At 55.8% G+C, this 17,538-nt stretch overlaps 1 protein-coding gene across 1 annotated transcript; it reads right to left on the bottom strand.

Moving 5' to 3' along the window:
* Positions 1–1,271: 1,271 nt before the first annotated feature.
* On the bottom strand, positions 1,272–11,735 carry CYP4F168 (cytochrome P450 family 4 subfamily F member 168). Its single transcript, XM_012758367.2, has 12 exons — positions 11,443–11,735; positions 10,013–10,157; positions 9,642–9,695; positions 9,423–9,550; positions 7,531–7,652; positions 6,307–6,577; positions 5,897–5,963; positions 5,571–5,700; positions 2,243–2,376; positions 2,083–2,147; positions 1,836–1,918; positions 1,272–1,449 (listed from the first exon to the last, which is right to left on the bottom strand). Exons 1-12 carry the CDS (start codon positions 11,638–11,640, stop codon positions 1,272–1,274), a joined length of 1,575 nt encoding a protein of 524 aa, XP_012613821.2. The 5' UTR covers positions 11,641–11,735.
* Between the last annotated feature and the right edge of the window lie 5,803 nt (positions 11,736–17,538).

Raw genomic sequence — 17,538 nt, 5'->3', positions numbered from 1 at the left:
CGAGTAGCTGGGACTACAGGCATGCGCCACCACGCCCGGCTAATTTTTTCTCTACATATTTGTTGGCCAATCAATTTCTTTCTATCTATAGTAGAGACGGGGTCTCGCTCTTGCTCAGGCTGGTTTCAAACTCCTGACCTTGAGCAATCCGCCCACCTCGGCCTCCCAGACTGCTAGGATTACAGGCGAGAGCCACCTCGCCCGGCCCGTTTTTGCCTTTGTTGCCTGTGCTTTCGGGGCGGTATCCCAAAAATTATTGCTAAGACCAATGTCAAGGAGATTTTCCTCTATCTTTTTCTCTAGGAGTTTTATGGTTTCAGGTGTTAAATTTAAGTCTTTCATCCATTTGGGTGGGCAACCTGGGGCCTTCGATTTTAATAAAATCTTTTTGTTTTTGTTAATACGTTTTCGTTCATCTTTTATATTTTCGTTTTATTTTGAAAACCAATCTAGGATTTGTTCTGTAGAATTTGAATTCTACAGAAGGCTGTGCTTGAGGAGCTAGGAGGTCACATGTTTTGTTTGGTGGTTCTGCGTTCTATTCCCATTGGCCCTAAATAGCTGTTTTCATGCCAGTACCATACTGTTGTGATTACTACAGCTTTGTGATATTAATACATTTTGAAATCAAGACTCTCTGACGTGGCCTCCAGGAAGGGTGCCCGGGGGCTTTGAGTGATGGGCCCTGACAGCTTTCGGAGCAGGGCTGGAGGTGGTGGTCCCAGACACATTCTACTTACTGCCTGATTTGGGGACCCCATGACATTATTTCAGTTGAATTCTCTGGAGGCAGGTTGTTTTCTTCTCTAAACACAGACCGGCTGGTTATCAGTGTGAATTGTTTGCTTCTCCTCAGCTTTTTTTGTTTTATTAATCTCCTGAATAGCTTTCCTGTTTTCAATTTCGTTTCTCCTCAGCTTTTTAATCACATATTACTAGGGAAAAGGAGATGGGCATAGTAGCCTGAATGGCTTCATGGTAGAGGATGCTGACTCCCATCAGACAGAGACTAGGGTTCCCCTTCTGGCCCAGCCACTTCCTGGCTGTGTTGCCTTGGTGAAGTGAACTGACCTCTCTGAGCCTCTGTCTGCAAATGGGGAAAGCTCATAATGACAACGCCTGCTTCGTGGCGTGGTACATGTCGCCTTGCTGGCACTTAGCCAATGCCCAATAAACGCTAGATAGTATCATGTTCTTCCATCATTCAGCGGGAGTCTGCAAAGGCAGGTAGGTGGGTGGGTCGGAGTGGATCTAAAGCCTGCAGTGGTGGGTCACTGCGCGCCCGCGCTCAGCGGCTCCACGTGCAGCCAGAGGCCGCCCTCGGCGTGCAGGATAATTTCCGGCTTCCTGCGCGGCTCCGTGTGGTCGGGCAGGACGCGGAAGCGCAGCAGGGTGAGCGCCAGGACCACCTTCATCTCGGTCATGGCGAAGTTCTGCCCGATGCAGTTCCTGGGGGCGGGAGTGGGGGGTGGGGACTCTAACTGCAGCCAGGGACCCCCAACTGGGCCCCATCGCACCTGGAACCTGGCCCGGGACCCCCACCCTCACCCCGAGGAGCCTGGAGGGCAGAGGGGGTATAGCCGTGCCTGGGAGCCCCCTGTGGGCTCCTAGTGCCCCCTGAACCTGGCCCGGTTCCAGCCCCAGCTCAGACCAGCAGACATGGGGGGGTTCTGAGCATACCCCTTTTCCAAGGATCTTGTTCAAATCTCTGCCCTCCCCCCTCCCCAAACAGCCACCCCACAATTCTGACACTAGGGGTGGAGGATGTGACGAAATTGCCTCCTATACTCTCACCACCCTCGTCCGGTCTCCGCCTCTGACCCCCGTGGCCTCACCTGGGTCCCGCCGAGAAGGGAATAAACGCCAGAGGAGACCTTTCCTGGGAATTTTCTGGGTCGAAGCGGAAGGGGTCATACACCTGGGGACCCGGGAAGACAGGGCTGCTGGATGGGGAGTCTCAGGACACCCAGCCTCCCCCAGGAAAGACAGATGTGGGCACAGTAGAGGGGGTGTCTGATGTCCCCGGTTAGGACCCCTCCCCGTCACCAGGCCCCAGGGGGGAGAAGGGGGGAGGGGCAGCACCTCAGGGTTGGACCAGACTGACGGGTTGTGATGAATCCCAAAGATGCTGATGGCACAGGCGTTCCCTGTCGGGAGGAGGGGACAGTCAGGACAAGGTCCAAGCTGCCTGAAGGGACCACCTCCCCACCCAGGAGCCGCCTCCCCCTGCCACCGTGGGCACCTTTGGGAATGACCCGGCCATCCGGGAGCACAATGTCCTGGGCACAGTAGCGGGAGATGGTCGGGCTTGGGGGGTGCAGCCGCAGACTCTCCTTGATGCACATGGTGAGGAAGGGCAGCTGGGCCAGGTCCTCCCTAAAGAGCACCCCCAGCGGTCATCCAAGGAGCCAAGACACTCCTACTGATGCCCTGTGACTCCCTCTCACCATCTTTCTTTGACCCTTAGACCTGTGACAAAATACACTCCAGATGAATCCAAGATTTAAGCACCAGAAAATCAGAGTCACAAAGTGCTAGAAGAAAACTTGGCCTTTAGTTTTAGAAGCATCTATGAGAAAAACGTCACACTCAGAGGGTAGCCTTAAAAGTGTGAATACATTGGCATGAAAAGGTTTCTTAAATTATATAATGAGCTAACAACACAGCAGGGGGGGAAAAATCTCCATAAAGGTCCTATAAGGTTATTTGAATAAACAAGATTCACTTCACACTGTACAGCAAGGTGATATAATATAAAAGTGTCAATTCTTTCTAAAGTAACCAATATATTCAATGCCACCTAATTAAAAATCTAACTGGGTTTTTTTGGAAGTCGACAATCGTATTGTAATCGGAAGAGTTGATGTTGATCGAGAGCTAGGTCAATCTAGAAAGGAAAGATAGAAGAAAGAAACTCAACCTACCTGGTATTAAGACCTGTTACAAAGGCATAGTGATACTAATGAAATAAAAAAAGTTTTAAAGTCGGGGTCTGCTGCATGAACAGGAAAACAGACACATGGAACAGAGAGCTCAAAGTCAGGCACATAGATAGGTGAGTAGCTGGCACCTGGTCAGGGAATGTCCACACAACCCTGGGCAATGGATAGGTACTTTGGGAAGAGGTGTTCAAACATTGGTAATGTGGAAACAGAAAGAGCCAGACCCTCATCTATGAGGACTCTCTTCTTATACAAGAAAAGGCAAAACTGTGCGGTTAAAAGTTGATAACAGAAGAGACATTTTTGTGATCTCAGAGTAGGAATTCTTAAAACCCAAAAGCACAAAATGGGAGATCAAGAAAGGAGAAATAAATGTGTATCACAAAAATAAGAATTTCTGTGTAACAAAGGACACCATGGATGGAGTCAACACCCCAATAAGAGGTTTGGAGAAGATGTCCACAATAAACATGCAGAGCTAAGACCTTGTCTAGATCTGATCTTGAAACAGGTAAGGTATTCCTGAGAATCAACAAGAGAAAGGACAAGTCACCAGAGGGGAAAAGCCGGCAAAGGATAAGATCTAAGAATTCAAGGAGGCTCAAACACAGGAGATTTAAGAAGGGATGCTCAAAGTCACTGGTTATCAGAGAAGATGAAATTATCTGACAATGAGATGTCACTTCGCTTCTAGACAAGAATTAGCAAGGTAGCTAAGGCTGAGGGTCGGCTAAGGTTTGGGGGAGAGTGGCCTTATGCCCTGACAATGGTGTGGACAGGGGCTGCCATTCTGAGTGACAACTGCCAGTATATGGTCAAGGAAACGCCATGCATGTTTTACCGCCCAGCAAACTGGCTCCCAAGTATATATCCCAGAGAGATGCTCGGACAGGCAGATAAAGAGACATCTTCGAAGGTGTTCGTTGTACCGGAGAGATGGAAGCAGCCTGGGTATCTAGCACTAAGGGATGAGAGAGGAAAGGACTATATATGATGGTTAAAAGCAACAAACTAAGTATCCTCAGAAGCATGGGCGGCCAATCAAACCACAGCGCTGCGTTTCTGAGAAAGGCAAGAACCAGCGCAAGATCTGGGATGTAAGAACGTATTTGCGATTTTAAAATATATCCACTCCAACAAGAAATTTTATGAATTCCATAGAATTCTAGAGAGACCCATCTCTCTAGAATCATATTGGTGGAGGGCTTGGAAGTGAGGAATGGGGATAAATGGGAAGAAATAAGTATTGCATGGAAAAAGCAGGAGAACTGGCCGTAATGGAAGAGCATGGTTAACCCAAACCTTGGCATCTGAGGTCCCAAACAGAGGGGACAGTTTGGGACCTCAGAAAAATAATCTTTCACCCACTAAGATTATTGATTAAAATTTCCAAGAGTATTTTCCAAACTAGCCAACCTGAGTGTAAAGTTCAAATGGAAAAATAAGAACTCAAAAAAAAAAAAAAAAGAAATTATAAAAACAAAGTAATGGGACAGAACCGACTGTATCAAATGGGAAAGTATTTTAAAAACATGATACTGAAGACTTCTTTGCATTTACACATGGCTAACAAATAAATGAAAAAAGAACGAGAGTCCGGAAATAAAGCCAAAGGAATACGTCATTTTAGCTTGTTGTGAAGCTGCTATTGTTTAAAATCATAAGACGAGTACAAACTTGTCATTCGATTTTGTTGGGACAATTAGCCATTTGAAGGGGGAAAAAAAAAAAAGAGAGATTCCTACCTCAGTATCTACACTGACACACATCAGGTTAAAGTCCAATCTCTTTACGTGGTTTCCAAAGCATCCCCAGAGAAGAGGGGCTTGCGTCACCAGCCCCAGCCCCACCGGGTCCCCTCCCTGTGCCCCACGGCGTGCATTTCACAAGGATTCAAACACCTTTACTACTTCTCATCCCCCAGACACGCCTGGTGCACGCCCCCATCCTGTCCCCTAGGGTGGAAGCGCTGGCCGGTCCCCACGCCCAACGCGCTGAGTTTCCCTCCCCGGCCTCGCCTCCTTTTCCTTCTGCCCCGGCTTCACCCTTGCAGGATGGGCCCCAAGTCAGAAAAGGGAAGGCAGTGTGGAAGTGTTTACTGAACGAAGAGACAGACGACGTTTACCCACTAAGATTATTGCAAATCAGTGAAATAGACTGCAAGGTGTGAAGTAGAGAAGGGGGAGCAAAAATTAAAGAGGCTGAAAGTCTTGGGGAAACGCAACTTTAGCCAGAAAAGCAAGTGCGTGGAGGAGAAGCTTGTTGACTGCATGCATGCTGGGAGGCATCTGCTCTACGCACATGGTCACTCATTCTCCAAGCAGCCCTGCGGGGTAGAAATTCCTCCACATTCACAGAGGAGAAAGTGGTTCAGAAGAGAATATTACTTTACTAATGTCACATAGCAAGTTGTCGGGGCAATAAATATGGACTCCCAGAACTTTCTGCCCCAACGCCTGCAACCTTTCCCTTGCTGGCCAGGCTGGGTACCGGGCCCTGCTTCTGCGCCCTGCTCCTACTGCCGCTAGGCACTAATGGCAGAGTCAGCAAAGCCATTTCCCCCTTCCCCTCCCGGCAGCAGAGCCAAGGACAGGGGCTCAGGGACAGGCCTTGAGGACCTGCACTCACCACTCAATCTCTGCGGGCTCACGGCCCCTCAGCAGCTCCCGCACCTCCTGCCGGCAGCGCTCCTGGTGCTCCGGGTGCCTCGCGAGGTTGTACAGGACCCAGGAGAGACCGCTGGCCGTGGTGTCGTGGCCTGAGGGGCAGCCAGGCAGGCTGGAGTCTCTGGGCTGCTTCAGCACCAGGGTGTGGACAGCGCCACACATGGGGGCTCTCAGGGAGGATGGGAGAAGGGCGGGGATGGGCAGAATGGAGGGATCCAGCTCCACCCATCCAGTCCCTGGGCTGGAGAGCCCCCCGTCCCCACTGCAGTCCCACACCAGAACCCTCACCCCCAAACATGAAGGTGTCAGCCTCTGCTCGTATGTCTTCGTCTGACAGCTCCTTCCCATCTTCATCCTGGAGACAGGAGGCAAAACCCCCGGGTCACACCTGCTCTGAGGGCACCTGAGTCCCACCGGAAACATCCCTGAAGACCCATCGTCCAAGCAGGATGCCGCCCTTGCCATCTCCAGACCTGCCACACGGGCTTCCTCCCTGGCCTCCTGCCTCCCGCTTGCTCCTCCCAGACAGCCTTCCACACGGTCACTCTGCAACCTGTCTCCCACGTGTCCCGCCCTTCCTCAACCACCTTCCATGGCTCCCCAGTGGGTGCCCTGTGGATCAAGCCCTGGCTCATGGACCTGACATTGGACATCAGTGTCTAGTCCGGCTCTGGAATCCGGGTCCCGGAGAGGCCCACCTTGGCCAGCAGGAGCACATCGATGAAGTCCAAGGTCTTGGACTTGGCCTTGGCTTTGAGGAAGCCGTCCACACCCTGGCTCTCGAGGGCGCGGCGCCGCTCGCGGACCACGGCGTCCGTGAAGCCGTGCACCAGGGCGCAGGCCCTGCGGAAGCGCCGCCCGTCGGGCGTGAGGTGGTACAGGAGGTCCGCGTGCAGGAGGATCTGCTTGTACCGTTTTAACGTGAGCGTGCTGAGCTCCAAGCTAGCAGCAATGTACTCGCTGGGACGCCTGCAGGGCCAGGTCAGAGAGAGGAGGAGGCGGCTCCTTAACACACACGAAACCCTGGGATCACCTCCCAGTCGCTATCCCGAGAACCTCGTCCCACCCGAAAACACGAGCCCTGCGTGCCCACTTCTCTCTCCGCCTCCCACTCTCTGTGAGCTGCCTCGTGCTCCAGGTCCCCGGCCACAACTTGGGCACCATCATGCTCATTTTCTTTCCTTCTTACTCCACACACACATGGTCCCGCCCATTCTTCCTCAGTCTCTCTCCCAGATCCGCCCCCCCATTCTCTCCACCAAGCCGAGACCTCCTCCTGTCCAGGACTCTCTCCACTCTGTCTCTGCATGACAGTCGATCCGCTAGCAGCGGTCCTCAAACTACGGCCCGCGGGCCACACGCGGCCCCGCCGAGGACATTTATCCGGCCCGCCAGGAGTTGTTGCTGCCGCCCCGCTGCCTGTCCTGCTTAGCAGCCGGCTGGTCCCGGGCCCCAGTGCGCACGTGTGGAATGTGCGCCGCGCTCTCCAACGGTCTGAGGGACAGTGAGCCGGCCCCCTGTTTAAAACGTTTGAGGAACCCTACTCAGAGTCAGGCGTCCAAGCTCAGCTCTGACCATGACTGTCATCTGCGCCAGGGCTCCCTGGAAAACTTGGAAAAAGTTCGTATCCTTTTGCCAGGCTTTTCAACGTCCTTGGGATCTAGCCATTGCCTACATCCTCCAAACTCATTTGCAAGGTGCCCCCTTAATGCCTGCTGCACATGCTCTGCTTGCCCTAGCCTTCTTGCCTTCACACCACAGTCCCGCCTCCCTGGAAGAACCGCTCATTCTCTCTCCTCTTCAGGGTCCTTCCATGCCCAGTTCTGGCCCATGTCCCCCGGAAGGTTCTTTCAGTTGTTCTGACCAGTGTTCTTCCCCCCCCCCTCTACTCCCAAGTCCCCACGCCCCGGGCAAGGACTCACTCCTGGCAGTGGCTGTCGAAGCTGAAGACGCATTTCTGCAGACTGTCCAAGGTCATGAGGCTGATGTGCTCGAACATGTCCAGACGGGCGCTGCCCTCCGAGGCCAGGCGCTGCCACTTGGCCTGGCCAGAGAAGGGCGCAGAGCTGGGGTGGGCACCTGACTCCCTTGGGCCCCTCCCCAACCCCAACCACCAGGATGGACTCCCCCAGAACCAGCCTCCTGTCCTCTGCCACTTGCACCTGTCCCCAGGAAGGCCCAGAGTCAGGTGGGAGAGGAAGCTGTTACTCTTAGGAGATGAAGACCGCAAGGCTGGGAGTCAGGAGACCGGAACTCAGGTTCCAGCCCTGCCTCCCGTGCTCTGAGCGCCTTTAGTCAACTCATTGCCCCGTCCCACCTACTCGCATCTTCAGTACAAGTTGACTTGACCTGCTTTGTTGCCGGGTAAAGCAACCCCTGCTCCACCACTCCTGGCTCACTTACTAGCTGGGTGACCTTGGGCAAGCTCCCCGACCTCTCTGGCCCTCAGTTTCCTCATCCAGCATGTGGCCATCACAGTCCTCTCTACCTCCTAGGGCTGTGAAGATTAGATCGGAGACGACGCGTCTCGTGGAATCGGCATGGTTTTCTGGCATGCAGTAAGTGCTCAGTAAAAGTTAGCTCTCATTATCATCTTCCACCTTAGCATAGCAGCAGGTGATGGCAGAAATGTCCCCCATTTTTCGTCCCTCCCTGTATCCTCAGCCTTTTGCGAAGAGACTGTGCACCTCCTTCCATTAGGAGGCAGAACCTATTTCTCCACCTCTCGGACCCCAGCTGGCCTTGGGACCTGCTCCAGCCGGTAACGGGAGGTGGCGTCATGGCGTTCCGATTCTGAATGTTTCCGTGCAGTCTCTGCAACCCACGAGCGAGCTTAGGTTAGGCTGCTGGAGTGCGGAGAACGAACGCAGGAGTCCGGGCGGCCCGCCAAAGCCAGCCTAGGCCAGCCTGCAGCCAGCCCCACACCTGAGACAGAGCTGAGCTCGGACCCGCAGAGCATTCTTCCAGACCCACGCGTGACCGCAGACGTAGGAGGGAGGCCAGCCGGGACGAGACAGTGGCCTGAGCTTCCTGCCCTTTCATGATCAACAACAAACACTCATTCTTTCAAGCCAGTGAGGCTTAAAAGTGTTTTAACACCTTTCAGGCCACTCACGAGCTTTCTCAAATCTGTCCAGCCCTTCCCCTGGGGGTGCAAGGAGCGCACCTCATAAAGATCCACCCAAGAGAGGTCGTCAGGTGATATGAAGCAGCATGGACCTACGTGTATTCCGGAGAGTGGAAAGAAAAAATTTCCGACGAGCGCCTGCAGAGTTTGCGCCGCCCGTGGAAAAAGGAGCGAATCTGGATACTTATGTAAACTTTGTTTGCTCCCTCTTCATAGAGGAAAATGCTTTACGCAGTACCACACGTTCAAAAAGTACTAGGAACTTTAATTGTTTAATTAGTTGTTTAATTGTTTTTGTGACAACACCCAAAGTGCATTACGATCTGTAGTTACGATGATTTAAATAACGTGCAGTTTGCCCAAAAACGTGCAGTCCCTGGCGTTTGTCTTAGAGATTTCTATTTGGTCCAAAAGGTGTTTTAAGAGCTTTAAAGTTGTGCATAAAGAATTGCTTTGCACGTTTCATCATTATCGTCCAGACTCAACAGCCCGCAGGGCTTCCGTGAGAAATGCAGAAAACGGATGCCTTCCGAGCACCTGCCACGTGCCAGGGACATGACTCCATTCATCTTAGCTACCCTTCACGGGGGGGGAGGGGGGATTGCTATGTCCATTTTTACAAATGGGGAAACTGAGGCTGGGGGAGGACAAGCTACGGCACTGGGACGCTGGGTTTAAGGGACTCACGAGCATGATGCTCACGCTCCCGTTGAAAATCTTCACGTAGGGCTTCAGGATGTTGAAGTGGAAGGCGGGCGTCAGCATGCGGCGGTGGCGGCTCCACTTGTCACCAGCGCTCAGCAGGAGCCCGTCCCCTAGGAGGGCAGCCAAGGGCCATGGGCGAAGGCAGCGCCTTCTCCTGCCCACCAGGCTGTCCCCACCCCTCCTTCACCTGCAGCTACTCACCCAGCCAGGGCTTCAGGAGCTTGCTGAAGACCCTGTCCTTGGGCCTGATGGAGTCTGGCAGAAGAAACAGACCCTCAGGAGCCATGGAAAGGAGCAGGAGGGAAGTTGAGCAGTGAGGGGTGGGCTCCCAACCCGGGGCTTCCCTTCCTCATCCTGCCCGGCATAGAAAGAAGGAGGCCGGTGGTGTCCGGAACACGAGGGCAGAGGAGTGATGCTGAGGCTGGGGCTGGGGGGTACATGCAGGGAAGAGGAAGGTGGCTGAAGGAGCAGAAGGAGGGAGGGATCCGGGTCCTGCAGGGGCCACACAGCAGCTTGGAGCAGGAGGGGCTGGAAGCCCTTGGACACCCACGACCACGAGCCCCGCAGGGTACCTGAGGCGTTCAGGACACACCGGATGAAGTCAGGGTGGCACAGAGTGACAATGGGGAGGACAGGGCCCAGCCACTTTACAAAGACCTGGGGGTAGGTGGCCACCAGCTCAGTCACTTCCCGCATGCTCTGCTCCGAGTTCATGACCTGCAAGCAAGGCAGGGCCGTCACCTCCTCTGATGGTTAGTGTCAGGTGCCCGCGTGACTGGGCTAAGGGTTGCCCCGATAGCTGGCGAACATTTTTCTGGGTGTGTCAGCCAGGGTGTTTCCATAGAGATTAGCATTTGGATGGGTAAACTGAGGAAGGAAGATCCTCCCTCCCCAGCGCCGGCAGGCACCAGCCAAGCCACTGAGCCCAGAGAGAACAGAAAGGGGGAGGAGGGAGCTCGGCTCTGTCTTCCGGAGCTGGGACATCCTCCTTCTCCGCCCCTGGACGTCGGAATGCCAGCTGCTCTGGCTGCCAGACTCTGGGACTTATGCCAGCAGCCTGGTGTGGGCTCGCCGTGAATCGGCTTCCTTGGTTTTCCCGTTTGCGCCCAGCGAACCACAGGACTTCCCAGCCCTCAAAATCACCCGAGCCAATTTCCCCAATAAACTCCCTCTTGTCTCTGTGCACCTGTGTCTATATGTATATGTCGTGTTGACTCTGCAGGACTGTGACTAATACGCTAGCCCGAGAGGAGCCACCGCAGGTGCCCCCTGCAGCCTCCAGCGGTGGGGTGGCCCCCGCAGGGCCTGGCGTGTCCGGATTCCACACAGGGGGAGAGGATCTCTGCTTCCTCCTGCTCCTTGCCTATGGGGACTGTCTCAAAGCCCCAAGCGTGCGTCCCAGCGCCCGGCTCCAATGGGGAAGGCGCCTCCTCTCATCTTGGGAGGGGTTCCAGACCCCGGGGGCAGCCACCGAACCAGGTCCCCAAAGAGCAGCACTGTGACTCAGGACTTCGGCATCAGGGCTGGCTTCCTACACCCTCCCAGGTGACAGCCACTGGGCTCCCGGTCCCTCCAACCAAGAAGGAAGCGTCTGCGGACCTGGGGTCTTTTTCCTGCCAGCCTTGGGGGCATGGGAGACCGTGGGCTGGGCTTTCGCCTGGCCTCGGCCAAGCCCACGGACAGCTACGAAACACCAATCGCACCACGAGGACGTGACTCAGCTGGAGACTGTCCTCCGCCTGAGGTCACGCGGGGGGCTCCGGACCGTGACCAGGACAACAAGGATGTGGGCTCAGCTACCGCCTGGCTGCTGCCTGCTGCCCTGGGGAGCCCCCGAGGCACCTCCCCTCCCCTCCAGCTGTGCTCTGTCCTGGTCACTCCTTGCACCTGATTCTCTTTTGTTGCTCAAGAGCCAGCTGCTCGCTCTCCAGCCCACCTCCGCCCCCGGCCCTGGGGACATCCCCCGCCCTGACCCCCAGCCCGGTCCTGCTGCCACACTCACCAGGCCCTGGTGCCCCCAGAGCCAGCTGCGTTTGGGGGGCTGCGGGAAGCAGCGGAGGCGGCGGCAGGTGGCGTGGAAGGCGCAGGCCCAGGCCAGGACGCGGGCCAGGAGCCAGGAGGCCCCGAGCAGCAGCAGCAGCAGCCACGGGGAGGCGGCCGCCGGCCCCAGGCCCAGCCAGGACAGGCTCAGCTGGGGCATCCTGCAGGGCAGGCGGGTGCAGGGGCAGCTCCTGAGGCCCAGGGGAGGGAAGGGGCGCCAGGCCCGGTGCAGGGGGCGGGGGCGGGGGGCTCAGAGATGGGGACGCAGGGGCTGAGAACAGGAGGGACACCCAGGGTCAACTGGGGCAGAGGCAGGGGACAGAGAGACACACAGTCAGGAGTGTCTTCTCCCCCTAGAATCTCCTCTCCCTTCCTGCTGGCACTTCTAGGCCCCTGGTCTGTCTTATACCCTGGACACAGCGGAGAGGGGCTGAGCCAGGCCACCCAGTCCCACCTCGGCCCTGCCTAGCAGCCAACCAAAGACAAAGGGCCTGGCTCAGAGGCGTGCAAAGAGCCGGAGGCGCGGTATCCGGGTGAAGTTGGATGGGAACCAGGCTCCCATGACTCTGCAGTGCTGAATCTACAACTCCAACCCTCAGTTTTGGGGGCTGGAATCGAGGAGAAAATTCTCCACCTGCCAAGGCTGCTTCTACCAGCTGTGTGCTTGCCTATCCCAGGCTCCGGGCGTGCAGCATCCAAGTCCCCGGTGTCCAGGAGGAGCGTCTAGGCTGGGCATGGTGGCTCACACCTGTAACCCAGCACTCTAGGAGGCTGAGGCGAGCGGGTCACTCGAGGTCAGGATTTCAGGACCAGCCTGAGCAAGAGCAAGACCGCATCTCTACCGAAAATAGAAAGAAAGTAATTGGCCAATTAAAAATATATAGACAAAATTAGCCGGGCATGGTGGTGCATGCCTGTAGTCCCAGCTACTGAGGAGGCTGAGGCAGGAGGATCGCTTGAGCCTAGGAGTTGGAGGTTGCTGTGAGCTAGGCTGATGCCACAGCACTCACTCTAGCCTGGGCAACAGAGTGAGGCTCTGTCTCAAACAAAAAAAAAAGGAGGAACGTCTCGTAGAAACACGGGCCACGGCCACATAGAGAATCAAGAACAAACTAGTGAAGTTCACCCTCCGTGGAAAGCAATATGGAGACACCTCAAAGCGATACAAGTAGATCTACCATTTGATCCAGCAATTCCACTACTGGGCATCTACCCAAAAGATCAAAAGTCACTTTATGAAAAAGACACCTGCACTCGAATGTTTACAGCAGCACAATTAACAATTGCAAAGCTGTGGAAACAACCCGAGTGCCCATCAATTCATGAGTGGATTAATAAAATGTGGTATATGTACACCATGGAATACTACTCAGCTTTAAGAAACATTGGAGACATAGCACCTCTTGTATTTTCCTGGATAGAGCTGGAACCCATTCTACTAAGTGAAGCATCTCAAGAATGGAGAAACAAGCACCACATGCACTCACCAGCAAATTGGTATTAAGGGATCAACACCTAGGTGGACATATAGGAGTAACATCTATCGGGTGTCCGGCAGGTGGGAGGGGGGAGGAGGGGATGGGTGTATACAACCACAACGAGTGAGATGTGCAACATTTGGGGGATGGGCACGCTTGAAGCTCTTACTCGAGGGGGGAGGGGGCATGGGCAAAATATGTAACCTTAACACTTGTACCCCCATAATACGCTAAAATAAATAAATAAATAAATAAGAACACGCCAGTGAGAGAGACAGAAGGGCTTCCCGGAGGAGGCGGCCTTGAGTGGGAGCCAAAAGAAGAGGGGTGAGGGCCGTGTGATGGAAAGGGCCTCCTTGATCTCGGGGTGACGTGCCCAGCGCTGTGCACCAGCCGGTGTGCCCTTGCTCCTTGCACGCCCGTGCCCCCGTGGCCGTTGCTGTCCTTGGACAAACGAGCCCAGGAAGAAAAACTCGGCCCACTATTCAATCCAGAAGCAGGCACCAGAGATTCCTTCAGACCCCAGCAGGCCTGTGCAGCCAGGGCAAGGGCGGGGGAGGGGCCCACGGGGTGGATCCCAGACCAGGGGCGGGAGGCGGAAAGCGCCCGGCTCGGGAAGCAGGAAGTCTCGGGCAGGGGTTTTCCAGGCTCAGGAAGCTGGAGTCTCTCCCGTGGTTTCTCACCCAACGAGGAACTGCTCAGGGGCCAAATCACACATCCTGCCTGGTGGCTCGTCCCCAGCGAGTGCCGTGGGGAGGGGTCACCCTAGGGAGGACGGAGGCTGGTGCTTCTCCCCAAGGGCCCTCCCGGCCCAGCCGAAGGCGGGCAGTGGGCCAGTGAGTCCGACCAGCAGTGGAGGCCACTCTGTGTGTGAGCGGCCTCAGACAGGCTTGCCGGCCTTGGTATTCACATCTGTGAAATGGGCCTGATGGGCCCCTCACAGGGCTTTGCAAGTGTTGCACAGCAGACAAACCAGAGGGCGCAGAGAAAAGCAAATCTCAAATGATGTGCGTGAGTGACGCCGCACCTCTGTGTACAACGTGTCGGTGCCTGCGTGTGTCCGAGTGCGCACATTTGTATGTGCAGTTAGAACATTCCGGAAGGATTCACACGTCGCATCGGAACGGAGGGACGCAGAATTGGAGTGCAGACACTTCATCCCCTACACCAGGCGTCCTCAAACTGCGGCCCCGCGGGCCACACACGGCCCCGCCCAGGACATTTATCCTGCCTGGCCGCCCGCCAGGTGTTGCTGCCGCCGCTGCCTGTCCTGCTTAGCAGCCGGCTCGTCCCGGGCCCGAAGTGCACACCTGTGGAGTGTGCACCGCTCTCTCCAATGGTCTGAGGGACAGTGAGCCGGCCCCCTGTTTAAAAAGTTTGAGGGCCCCTGTGCTACACGAAGTCCCCGTTGCTTCGTTTTCACACTGAGCTGCTATAAATTTAAACGTTAAAACAAATCAAAACATCGAATTCTGTGTCACCAAGAAGACACACCTCCCAGGAGTCAGCCTGGAGCCTCTCTAGGACAAGTGTGGGGGCGGCACACTGCCCGAGGTCCCACATTTCCTCCCCTCCAACGTCAGGGAGGAACAAGTCCCTCCGGATTCAGCAGCACTGAGTTCAAATCCATGCTCTGCCACTCGCCCGCTGTGTGTCCCTGGGTAAGTCGCCTGCCCTCTCTGAGCCTCAAGTCCTCCCGGGTAAAACGCACACTGACTCTGCACTGCTCCCCAGCAGCGAGGTTTACTTGAGCACCTACTCGGCGCCAGGCACCGCACGAGCTGGGGCCCGGGCATGAGACCCGGAAGACAGACGAGGTCTCTGCCACCCCGGTGCTCAGGCCCGACGGGGGAGACAAAAAGTGTGCGAGGCCAAGTCAGATGGGGGGGTGCCTCGGAAGAACTGACCAGAGCAACACAAGCCGGAAAGTGACAGAGACAGTTCTGGACGCAGCGGCCAGGGAGGGACCCTCCAAGAGACCAAACGCAAGTGACACGGAAAGGGGCCGCGCGTGGGAACCACCCCCGGAAGCCGTGCCCAGAGCGTGCAGACCCGGCACGGGGCCAAGGTGGGACGATGGGAAGAGTGTGTCTGCGGTTCTTCCTTCCTCGTTCCTGCTGAACTAAACAGCCTTCGGGCCACCTCCCTGCCGCTCCACTGGGAAGCAGGAACCGGCCTTGCTGCCACCCACAGCGGCGACGAGCCCGGCCGGTGTCCAGCTGGGAGGTGGTGGCTGCGCTCCACGTCTGGCCATGCAGATCCCAAGCGGTCACCAGCCCCACCCCCCAGCTCCACCCCCAGCCCCACCCCCAGCCCCATCCCCCAACCCCATCCCAGCAGCCCCAGCCCAGCAGCCCCACCCCCCAGCACCACCCCCCAGCACCACCCCCCAGCCCCAGCCCAGCAGCCCCACCCCCAGCCCAGCAGCCCCACCCCCCAGCCCCAGCCCAGCAGCCCCACCCCCCAGCCCCAACCCCCAGCCCCACCCCCTGCCCCATCCCCCCAGCCCCACTCTACCAGCCCCACCCCAGCAGCCCCACCACGCCCAGCCCCACCTCAGAAGCCCCACCACCCTAGCCCCACCACCACAGCAGCCCCAGCACCAGAAAGGGGGACTGGGGTGGGGTCCACAGAGACCATCCCTGGGGAGGGGGAAAGGGTGTTTCTCATCCAAAACCAGGAAGGAGACACCAAGACCATCCCTAGAAGGGAGCAGAGGCCAGGCGTGGGGGCACACTCCTACAGTCCCAGCCTCTCTGGAGGCTGAGGCGGAAGGATCCCTTGAGCCCAGGAATTTGCATCCAGCTGGGGCAATACAGGAAGATCCGGTCTTAGTGTTTTTTTAAAAAAAGGAACAGAGGAGCCTGTGGGGTAGGAGGCGGGGCGGGGGAGGGGGGGCAGACAGAGTTTGCTCCTCATCCCGGTGTCTGCAGGACCAGCGAGGAGGGACCACCCGGGCGGGATGCCAACCGAGCCCCTCTGCAGGGGACCCCTGGGGTCCCTGGGCGCCCACCCCTGTGGGCTGAGCCGCTGCAGGAGCGCGCACCTGCTGCTGCCCCTGCTGCCAGGTCGGGAGGTGGCGCTTCGGTCCCTGGGCACATCCAGAGGAGCCCAGAGGGGACGGGGGACTGAGGTCTGTCCTCTGCCGTACTCCTGCAGGTGCCCTCACTCCATCTGGGTCCCAGGACCGTCTGCTGCCTGCCCCCCCCACCCCCCTGCATGGTGACACTGCAGTGACGCTACCCCAGGGTGCCGCTCCCTCCCTCCCTCGCAGTCCCCTGGCCCTGCCCATGCCTCGGAAGTGGCCTCCACTGAAGCCCCCTCTGTAGCCCATTTGCAGACCCTGCCAGGAGCCAAATGCCACATTCCCCCAGGGGACGGGACCCCCACAAATCGGTCACTCGGGAGCTGATGTTTGTGTAGGAACGTAGGAAAAACCTCTCCCAAATGTTGCAATGGAAGGAGGAGCGGAAAGTAGAATTTTTTTCATCAGTGTCTACACTTACCAATTGCTTCTTTTTTCTCGTGTGAAAGCTGTTTGGTGTTTTTAGTTTAACTACTAACCTACACAGTCGTAAACCGCAGTTTTACAAGCCGGTGCTCAGTGCCATGCCCGATTCCACCTGTGAGACTCGTGAGACGACGCAGAGCATCATGGGTGAGAACCGGACACGGGGTGCAGGCTGCTTGGCTCAAACCCCAGCTGCGCCCCCCTAGTGAAAGGCACCGGTCCTCAGACTCTGTGACCCCCGGGAACCCTGACAGCCACACGGAGGGGAGTCCCTGCCGGCCGCTGTCCCTGGTGCTGAAAGGAACAGCCACATCCCCGCCCCTCTGCCTTCCTCTCACTGTTGAAAACCCACACGACCTCCACTTCCTGCAACATCTAGATGAAAATAAAGTCTGGGTCTTGCTTCTGTGACAAGAAAGTAACAAATTATTTTTAGTCCTAAGCTTTGAACCAGCTGTGCACCCCAGACCCTTGCAATTTCTCAGATCTAGCTATGGATATTTTGTTTTTGTTTATCTTTTCTTTAAATATTTTGTAGAGGCAGGGTCTCACCATGTTGCCCAGGCTGGTCTCAAGCTCCTGGCCACAAGCAATCCTCCCACCTCGGCCTCCCAAAGTGCTGGGATTACAGGTGACAGCCACCACACTCTAACTATGGATGGATACTTTGAATTTACTGAATATTCTAATGAATGTTTTTTTTTAACAGCAGGTTACCACATTACCAAAAGTTAAAGTTATCTTTTGGGACTTAAAAACATCTCAAAATTTAAATTGCAATGCAAAAAGGAGGGAGAGGAGGGAAATTAACCCTTGTGACATATTAGTTCTTAACATTTTTGGCGCCTAAGTTATACACACTGGCTTGTTCAATCATCACAACAGCCCAATATATTAGGCAGTAAAAGAACTGAAGCTTAGAGAGATAAGAAGTTTTCCCAAAGCCAAACAGCTACTCAATACAGACTGGGATTCTGACCTTGGCAGTTCAACTCCATGGTGACGCGGATTGTCTTAGTCCATTCAGGCTGCTATAACAACATATTGTGAGCTGGGTAATTTATAAACA

This window comes from Microcebus murinus, chromosome 4, assembly GCF_040939455.1.
Source record: "Microcebus murinus isolate Inina chromosome 4, M.murinus_Inina_mat1.0, whole genome shotgun sequence".
Classification (NCBI taxonomy): Eukaryota; Metazoa; Chordata; class Mammalia; order Primates; family Cheirogaleidae; genus Microcebus; species Microcebus murinus.
The sequence above is the reverse complement of the archived record's forward strand: the minus strand, read 5'-3'. Positions and strand labels throughout refer to the sequence as shown.